The sequence below is a fragment of the Anticarsia gemmatalis genome, chromosome 23 (genome assembly GCF_050436995.1).
Source record: "Anticarsia gemmatalis isolate Benzon Research Colony breed Stoneville strain chromosome 23, ilAntGemm2 primary, whole genome shotgun sequence".
Taxonomy (NCBI): domain Eukaryota; kingdom Metazoa; phylum Arthropoda; class Insecta; order Lepidoptera; family Erebidae; genus Anticarsia; species Anticarsia gemmatalis.
In genome coordinates, this window is record NC_134767.1 from 3,276,239 (window position 1) to 3,287,002 (window position 10,764).

Sequence of the window (10,764 nt, forward strand, 5' to 3'; positions counted from 1 at the left end):
AAATAAACAGAAACACCTTGTTATGATGATACAGCATTTAAACAAATAGTATGAAATTCATGTATAATCCACAGTTTTATCACGATAATTTGACGTAACAATATACATATCTATCTACATTTCAGATACCAAAATTAACGCAAATTACTACACCGCTTTAAACGACAGTACATTTTATTTAGTTGTTCAGTGAAGATGTATTCAATTTTAATAATTTCTGTGATATCTACATTTATAAGTCCGTTGGAATCAGCAAGGATTTTGGCAGCATTTCCACTTCCATCTATCAGCCATCAAGTGGTATTCAGAGCATTAACTAAAGAACTAATCAAGCAAGGACATGAAGTAACTGTCATCACACCAGATCCAGCTTTCCCAAAAGATGGAGCACCAAGAAATTTAACAGAAATTGATGTTCACGATATATCCTACAAAATTTGGTGGGACAACTTGAAAAAGACATCGGAAGTTGATAAAGCTGATGCAGCAACTCAATACAAAATAATGATAGATGCACTTACTGTCTTATTTGATGCACAACTACAGAATGAAGAAGTCAAAAAAGTAATAAGTGCTACAAATAAATATGATCTATTGCTTTTAGAGGCTTGTGTAAGACCAGCGTTAGTTCTTACTCATGTGTTCAAAGCACCTGTAATTCTAGTGAGTTCGTTTGGAGCTGATGTTACGAACTACAAACTGGTCGGAGCTCCTGAACACCCTCTATTATACCCAAATCTGCTTCGCCAAAAAATCCACAACCTTACTATGATGGATAAAGTTAGGGAGCTTTACAATCATTACAATCTTATTAAAGCCACTGATATGTGTGCCGTGGGTGTAAATGCAATGCTGAAAAAGAATTTTGGACCTGAAACACCAACTGTTGAAGAATTAGGCAATAATGTTGATTTGATTTTGTTTAATTCAAATCCAGTGTTCGAAGGGATTCGATCGGTGCCACCAAATGTCATTTATATGGGAGGGTTGCATCAAAATCCTGCAAAACCGTTGCCAGAAGTAAGTATCAATGTAATAGTCACAAAGAATTTATTATTGCAGAACGTATTACTTTCAATGCAAATCCAACTAATATTATCAATGCGAAAATTAGTTCAGGTAAATGTATTACTAAAAGTCTAAAAGCTATTGAAAGGTCTGAAAGCTACTGAAATGGATTTGATGAAATTTTATACCCTATAGTTTATAACCAAGATTAACACGTAGAACAATTGTTCTTCGATGAATCTATTCACTTAACGATTTTAAACTCTCGTGACTTGTACACATGATATTATATAACAGGTCTTAAAAGCAAATAAGATTATAACCTTAATTTCCAATCGCGTTCAAGTTCCGTAACTTTATAAATCTATATCTTTATCACACGTGAAGTGTGCAAAGTAGGGGCACGGCTTAGATTTAGCATAATATATTTTTAATAGGTCTAGATCTAAAAATACATAATAAACAAAATTACTAGTTGTAACCACGCTGCATCCTCAGAGTACCTTTGTATTATTATTATGAGCAGGAAAATCGACATAAAAACAAAATAAGAATTATTATATCACAGATTTTAACGAGCTTTATAACTTTAATTAATTTGTTACAAGTCTTCAGCAGATTAACGTTTTTTATGTGCTGATGCGTTTATAATTAGTTTGAATGCTCTAATCACATCTTGTACGACGACGACGTGATTATATCCCTTCGGCCGTGTATGATACCAGAGTTTGGTAACCAGTATCATACGAAGAAAAAATGATCGTTGTAGGATACTGGTATCCAAGTGAGAGGATTTATTATTTTTCTGATACCCTTCACTATGTTTGGTAACCAGTATCCAGTGAGGAATATAACATTCTGCCTATGACACCAACTCGGCAAAACTTTGATAAGCAAAAGGGTAGTTTCCCAACTCAATACTGAGATGAGAACCTCTTTCATCCGAGTAAAAGCCATCGGATCGCATACTGTACCTACGCTTATTGTAAACCCTCGCTTTATTGAAAACATACATGGAAACAAGGAAATAGTTCATGAGTTAAAATTTTTACGACTTCATTTTTAACATTTAGAGTAACACTCACTGTACATCTATAATTAATATTGTGGCAAAGCCAAAAGGTAGATTCGTTTGAGTAGAGTTTTTTCCTGCGGTGCTTGCGACCATCACTCAATAGTGCTCTTCCTCCTGTCTTCGTAGTGATAAATTCAATTTCTTTACTCATTTTGAACTACTGGCAACGCAGAAATATATCAATGCCGATGACATCATCAGTTGCATACGAGGAGATGTTAAGAATTCACTTGTAATTATTTGATATTTTCCTGAGCTGATACTCGGTTACATAAAAGGAAAAATCTCTATTACTTGGATACCAGTATCCTACAACGATCATTTTTTCTTCGTATGATACTGGTTACCAAACTCTGGTATCATACACGGCCGAAGCCGATTATATTATGTGTAATCCCTATTTATATTACAAAATGCAAAAGTTTGTCTGTCTTTTCCGTTTACACATACATACAACAGCCTCGGTTTTCAGGATATTTCGTCCCAAATCGTAACGAGATATATAAGCGAGATACAAAAAATGTAAGGGCCTCATCAATCCAACAAAAAATCTTTAAAGGTATTAAAGAAGTTTTTTTTTACAACTCCCGCACTAAGAATTGCTCTTGTGTCGCGGGGACTTTTACAAACATATTATAAATAACTGACACAAAGTACAACCAGATCCGAAACAACTATTTGTGGTTTGCAGAAATAATTGATTCGCAGAAGTGTGGGAATCGAACCCACGTCCTCCCGACGCAATGGTAGCGACTGGTGACCTTAACCACTGCGCCACGGAGTTGCACACATAAAAAAAAATAACGAGTCTTAAACGCGATGGGCACTTAAGCCTTATTAATTTTGTATTTTTTGAGCGTCTGTATATTTAATTCTACGAAAAATTATTATCCTATGCATGCATTTGAATCTTTGAAATAATAATATTATCATCAAAACCTGTTTGGTCTTTTGCTATCATAAAACACCTTTTAATTCGACTAGCTGTTTTTTGGAATTATTAAGCAATATTGATTTTGAAGTGACTAACCTTGAAAATTTGCACTGCGCTGTTACATAATATTTAAATATTACTTAATGCAATGCGTAGGTAATAAAAACCAAATTATTTTATTGCCTCAAAAATAAGATTATTTTTTACAATCCGAAGCTGCAAAATTGCATGTAATAGTTTTCCTGATAGATATAACTAGACCTGGACTGAATAAAAGTACTGTTCTGGGGAAAATATACTCCTTCGAATAAAAAAAAAAAACGGGAAATCCGTCCACAGACGGTGTAGTTATGGATAAATAAGGTACCTGGATCAAATACGGCCAGCCGAAAAATATAGCCACATACCATTATTCTTAACACGAAATATTGTAACGCGACCATAAGTCGCTAGCGCCGTTTTTCCAAACCGTGTACCTGTAAACCCTCCCAGCACCCTGATAGTCGCCTTGTGTCGGGTAAAGTGAAACAAGCATAAGGTTTGAAATAATGATATGTGACCATATTTTTCGGCTGGCCATATTCGACCCAGGTACCTTAAAAAAAAACTTTTGAATACCTCCACCATTATTTAAACTTAATATACAACTCTGTATGAGTTGTATATTAAGTTTAAATAATGGTGGAAGGCGGACTTAATGCCAGGGGCATTTCCTGCCAGTCTGCTTTAGGGTGATGCAGAATTACGAAGGTGTTTAAAAGAAGGAATGCGACTTAAGAAAGAGTGTACAAATAAATAATAATATAAATAAGCAATATGAGTGTAATTGCAATATGAAGTCAGTCAAAATTGACAAGGCCAGTTTGTAGTCGTAGGTGCCGTCACTATCCACCCAGGTGGCATCACCCAAGGTAGGGCCCCCCTACAGGGGGCGAGCCGCGCATGGCGTGCGTCTTGCGGTACTAGCTTATAGCGGTTATCCCGGCGCACGTCTTTACGGAAGCGGTTGGACACTCGTCAGGTTTTTAGTGGGCTCTACGGCGGACCACATACCCCGTTTGCGCAGTCCCAGTGCAGCGGGGACCTAGCCGGTGGGTCGAACGTTTTAATCGACTCCAACGAGTTTTCCAGACGAAAAAAAAAAGGTGCTATGCATTATATTGGAAAAATAGATGATTAAGTTTGCAAAATGTTGTAACAGCGAGCTAAAAACAAGCGAATATAATTAATCAGTTATTATCATGCGGTAAAAAGCGTTTCAAAAAGTAAACTTGACAGGTGTTTTTATCTGCATTGAGATTATCTTTTTGTGTATTTTAAGCAAAAAACAAAATTCTTTACTATGATAATAATATTAATGTACACATCAACTTTAAAAAGACAACGTTCACATAGAATTAAAATAAGATAACAAAAACCTGTTGAAAATTTAATTTATTAATACGTTAATTTTAGATACAATTAGGTGCGTGATGTGCCTTTCAATTACAATAACAAAGAACGCCTAATCCGTAGATTTTTTCTGCATTACTCCGTTTCAATCATAACAAAAAAAGTTTCAGTAAACACTGGCGAACTGAACGTGCCAACTTGAATATGTGCATGGCAAGCCACGCCAGCCAAGTTACCGGTCCATAGAAAATCTGTGGGTTAAGAAAGTAGATGCAGATCGGCCAGAATCGCTCAATGGTGCCTTGCTCCGAAGGGCACCTAATAAATTGGTCCCAGCTATCGTCCATCAAGACAACGGTCGTCAAACCATGTCAAATGACTATGGGCGGCTTAAACGACTTTGACACTAGACCACTAACCATACGTAAAAAAAATATGTTTATCTTTTCAGGACCTCAAAAAGTATCTGGACTCTTCAAAGAACGGAGTAGTATATGTTAGTTTTGGGACAAACGTTGACTCCACTTTGATACCTACTGAGAGAGTGCAGACTCTAATCAGAGTATTTTCTAAGCTGCCTTACGATGTGCTGTTCAAATGGGACGATGAGAACTTGCATGGACGTACGGATAACATCAAAATATCGAAGTGGTTGCCGCAATCTGATTTATTAAGTAGGTATAAAGATTTAATATGAAGTTCATACATACTATAATGCGAAAATACTTTTTCTCCGACCTTATATGATGACACATTTCATTTTATGTTCCAGGACATCCCAAAGTCAAGCTTTTCATTACACAGGGAGGTCTACAATCAACAGACGAGGCTATTACAGCTGGAGTACCATTGATCGGTATTCCCATGTTAGCTGATCAATGGTATAATGCAGAAAAATACGTGTACCACGGTATAGGAGCACAACTGGACCTGGGAACTCTTACTGAAGAACTGCTCATGGATACGATTAATCAAGTTATTGGAGATGAAAGGTCAGTGGAAGAATTTTATACCACTATTGACTACGGATTTGTATAAAATCTAATAAGCGCCTCTAGCGTCTTTTGCGAAATCTATTTTTAAAACTACTTTATTGAGCTACAATTGCTTTTTATGATCTAGAAGTATAGTGAGACCTAAGTATGAGTAGTAGAGTATGTAGGTCGGGGAAAAAGTCTTTTCGCATTATAGTTTGTTGAACTAAACTTTGAACTTGTAATAAAATCTTTTCTCTACACAAGAAAGCTCGATATAAGGGTACCTGAAGAGCTCACTGAAAGAAACCTAATGAACCGTTTCCTCATTTGTGATTCTTGAAGCCAAAGAGATTTTATTACAAGTTCATACATACTATAATGCGAAAAGACTTTTTCCCCGACCTAAAATTATGTTAATTCTAGGAAAAGAAAAACTATTATGTCGTACTAATTTATTGTTCACTACCCTGCCCTACAAATATATTATTATAAACAAATTCCAAGAACATTCCAATGGAATATGAATGAACTCAATATTAACCTCATTTTCTAAATGAGGCATTGAGTTCAAGACTAGCTACCATAAGTGGAACTGGAAAGACACTGTCTTATATGTATGAAGTAATTTAAAACAAATGCCACCGATTAATTGGTGTTCTATAAAAATAATCTAGTAATTTTATTGCAGTTATCGTCGTAACATAATCAAACTAAGAGATCTGATGACAGACCAGCCAATGAAGCCAATGGAACGCGCCATCTGGTGGATAGAATACGTACTACGTCACGGTGGAGCCAAACATCTAAGATCACCTGCAGCCAACATCTCCTGGACGGAGTATCTCGAACTTGAACTAGTTTTTACTGTATTAGGAGCATCTTTAATCATTTTAGCTCTATTGATAGGTAGTTTAGTGGCACTTTATAAGTATTTTAATTCTTTGATAAGAACTAAGTCTAAGCTAAATTAACGATATTGTATCCACACATTGTTTTCGACACAGTCGTTATAATTGTAATGAAATGACTTGCAGCATAATAATATGTAATGCAGTGTTTTTTATTTAGATCTATCAAATAGCCATTATGTAATTTTTAGGCAATTATTATAAGTTTAAACTGCTAAAAACTCATTTGGTTACCTTAAGCAGAGACCGAGTAGTTGAGTGAATGGTAAAAACAGCATGCAATATACATTATTTACTAAACCACCACGCTTAGTAAATAAGTAATTTTGCATGTAAACTATATTTGAGTGAACGATATGAAACATACAAAACTTCTTCACACTATATTCCAAAGATTATTTGTTTCAAACTGAAATCTACATTCACACACTGCTTTAAAAGCGCTAATTTCCTCGCAAACTTTTCACTCAAGACAAATCGTCAGCTCAAGCATCTGCGAGTACAATAACAGGGGAACATCAAGGAACCCGGTTCGTTTAATTTTCGCGTTATCAAGCAAATGCCTTCCAATTTTGTTCGCTTATCTCATTAATGGGTAGAACTTTGCTCATGAGCGGATACGGCCATGTCCTAATGTTAGCGGATGGACGATGATGATGATAATTTTTGATGTATGCTAATGGCCAGCGGACTGTGTTTTGTATGCAGCTTTTTTACATTTTAAATGTTGGATAAGGTTTGCCGATTTTACCTTTATAATTGTTTGTTTTATTTTTGCGTTTTGTTGTATTCTGATAACATGAGCGTAGATGATAAATTTATACAAAGTTCGTAAATATTGGGTTACATTTTATGAAAAAAATCGAATGCTTTTGGTAATCAATTAATGTTCAGGTCTAATAGCGTAGAGGTGTTACGTTTGACTATTGACAGTGAGTGTTTTTGAACAAAAAAACTAAAGATTATTTAGCAATAAATAGATACCGGTTTAGTGAAAGGATATAAGTAAAGGATTTCATATTCTGAAGCGCAATATTGTAGTTTAGTATGTCAGCTTATATTTCCAGTTAATGATCTGGAAAAGTTCTTGGCTTTTAGATAGGTGCCTTTTTTTCTTGCGAACCATAAGCTGAAGAGATTTGTTTATTATCATATCCGCTCTCACTGAGACCGCTACATCCGAACACAACAAACGTCTTTTAGAATAAGTACGACACTAAAAGCTTGGAGCCTATTTAATATTATTGGTTTTGTTTTCTGTTAGTTTGTTAACTGTACTTATAAGACAATAGCATATTTTCAGCTCCTTATTAATTTTACATTACCCTTTATCTTCAAGACAGAATGTTGCTCTGATTATTTTGTCAGGCGCTTTGTAACTTTAATGATCGAAAGTTTTGGTTGTTTGTGTTTTAATCGTTTATGATAAAGTCCTTGTTTTGGTCATTCAGGCTGTATGTGCGACAGCTAAAAATATGCCACAGGAGCTTATTCAAGCAGTAAGCTATATACCCAGGGAAGCTATGAAAGAATTTTGTGTCATACAATCTGATAATGCTCGCCTAAATAAATATGAATCAAAGGTGACTGACTGACATAGTGATCTATCAACGCACAGCCTAAACCACTGGACAGATCGGGCTGAAATTTGGCAAGCAGGTAGATATAATGACGTAAGCATCCGCTAAGAAGGATAAGGATTTTGATCAATTCTACTCTCAAAGAATAAAATAGGCAATGAAAGTTTGCATGACAATGCTGTCCCAAGTCACAAGTCCAGTAGCTCGATTCTCTACTACAATCGACTACCGTCAGCTGGCTTGTCATCGAGAGATCTTGTATGAAAATCTCATCAGCGCCTTTGACGGGCGTCGTAGGAACTATTTTAGCAGTTAATTCTAAATGTTAAACTTTTGATACTCGACATTACCGATTGTACCACAGTCCGTTTAAGCTTTATTTTATTTAACTCTTTTTTTGCAAAAACTCATAATTATTTCTAAGTTATTGCGGTTTTCGAAGGACTGAGGAACGCACTGATAGAAGTACAATACAAAGATACTTAATCATAATAATTCAAAGCAGTAAAAATGTATCTGAACCGCAAAATACGACTCCTTAACGACAATAAACTCGTAAAAAGATATCACATTAGCTCATTTCAAATTCCGTAACTAAGGTAATGTAAAGTGGGGCCTAAAATATGAAAATTTTTCGCTCAGGACAAAGGAAACCAATTTATTTCATGAGAAACTTTCGGAAAATTACCTTACGAACTTACTCGTGAACTTTGAATAATTGGACTATAAAAAAATTTGTACGACTTCTTCATAACAAGTGGAAATTTGGGTAATTTTTTGTTTAAGGCACGGTTTTGTACGTGAAAATTGTGTTGGGTGAAAGAGGGCTGTTTCTTATGTGCCTTTAGAACTTAAAAAAACCGTGCCTATTGTAGATTTATTTAACTATGTAAGAGAATCAGGAGTTGGAACGTAGAAGAAGAAAGAGATGAGAAAATTGTGTCGTTTGTGTCGAAATTTAGATGACTTCTGCATAAAATTGGCCATATTTAGTGAACATTGAATAGAAAAGAAAATTATCCTTATTTCCCTTAAAAGTTACCTAAGTCATTACAACTCATTATCTGTGGCATAGTTACTAGAATAAAAAAAATCTCTATCTACTGACTTCATCAGCTATAGTCACATAGTTTTTTATATTTGTTAAAAATAACTCAAATTAGTTTCATAGGTAATCCAAAATTAACTTCCTTGAGCGTAAAGATAAATTTTGATTAAAATTATTATCTGAAATTTTCAATAACGGTGAAAGTACGAGTTAATTCGTTTATAAGTTGGTTCACTTCCTGACGTGGAGAAACAAATTAATTAATAAACAATGTAATTTTAAGATCTTTCAGTTTCAGTTATTTGAGAGTGCTTAAACTTTGGCGTTATGGTATTTAAAGATTTAAAGTGATTTTATAAGTTGATGAGCACTAATTTCATCAAATACCTGTTAATCAGCTAGGCTTATTCACAGTTTATCATAGTTTTAACCTAGAATTAAAAGACGTACACACACGTACGACACTAAGAAACTTATTTATAATCTGATTCATGGCAATTTCTCATTTGGGTGGGTCAAAATATGTTAACAAACCAAGATAGTCGATACAATTGAATCGAAGGCTCAGAAAAAGGAAAAGAGCTTGCTTAGCTTAGCTTTGGGGAAGAGCTAGCAAAACTCACGGCTACTCTTTTAAATGAAAATAATTTATCACGCTGTCCAAATAACAGTGACCTTCGTCATTTTTAGCTGTCATCTTTAAACAACAATTTCTTGACACGTTAAATGACTGATGCCGAAGCTCAGTGTGGTAAAAGGCGGTTTTGCGTTGTTAGAAATATAAAATCGATGAATATCAGTTTTCCAAATCTATACTAATATTATAAAGCTGAGATTTGTTTGTTTGTTTGTTTGAACGCGTTAATCTCAAGACCTACTGGTCCGATTTAAACAAATCTTTCAGGGTTAGATAGCCCATTTATCGAGGAAGGCTATATATCATCACGCTACGACAAATAGGAGTAGAGTACCAGTAAAAAATGTTACAAAAACGGGGAAATATTTCACCCATTCTCTCTTATGAGACGCAAGCGAAATTGCGCGGGTCAGCTATTCTTCATATTATTCCGTCGAAATATCAAAATCGTTGCCCAAAATAAAGTTTTTGGCCCACAAAATTGTTCTTACTTTGTCTAACATTCCAATGACACCAATAAACTTAGTCTAGTTGCCTAGCAACAGTTCAAATCCTTCAGTTGAAACTTATTAATGACGACGATTGTACGACACAGGTATCCATCGGCTGACCGCCCCCAACTTACAGCACCTGATTCAATGAGTCACACCAGCACATCAAAATATGACTATTAAACATACTGCATTTAATTTGTGTACTTATGCTGATAATAATAGTTTTTGTTTTATCAAAATCGGATCAAAATTACCGAAGTTACAGCGTTATAAAGTTTCACTGCTTTTTTAAATTTGCGTTGCTTCGCGCGCTATGCGCTGACGTCACGACGCAACAGACATGCTTGTTCGACTGCGGGTGATGCGGAGTTTTGATTTGAAAAGTGATTTGCATTTAATATTTAAAGAGTCTGAGTATGTGTATGTGTTATAAATTTAATCATCGTGTTTTTTGTAAAATAAGATATCCTCGATCTCGATCGCCACGCACACAATCATCAACTAGACCCAGGTAAAGAAAGTTGAACTCGTATACTACTAATAATATTTTTGTGTGTAGTTAACAATAAAATTGAAAGTTTGTTAGAACTGGCATTACAAATAATGAGTGTTACGTACCTACCAAGTGTAGATTTGGAAAACATAGTTTTAAAATAATATTATAAAAAAAAAAGTTGTCACCCCTGCCTCTGACTTTAGTCAGGTTGATGG

General features: G+C 35.0%; 1 protein-coding gene across 1 annotated transcript; it reads left to right on the forward strand.

The window, feature by feature from the left end:
• The first annotated feature begins 169 nt into the window (after nt 1-169).
• LOC142983033 (UDP-glycosyltransferase UGT5-like) lies at nt 170-6,534 on the forward strand. Its single transcript, XM_076129816.1, has 4 exons — nt 170-1,020; nt 4,861-5,083; nt 5,182-5,401; nt 6,075-6,534. The coding sequence occupies exons 1-4, from the start codon at nt 196-198 to the stop codon at nt 6,355-6,357; spliced, it is 1,551 nt and encodes a 516-aa protein (XP_075985931.1). The 5' UTR covers nt 170-195; the 3' UTR covers nt 6,358-6,534.
• The last annotated feature ends 4,230 nt before the right edge of the window (nt 6,535-10,764 follow it).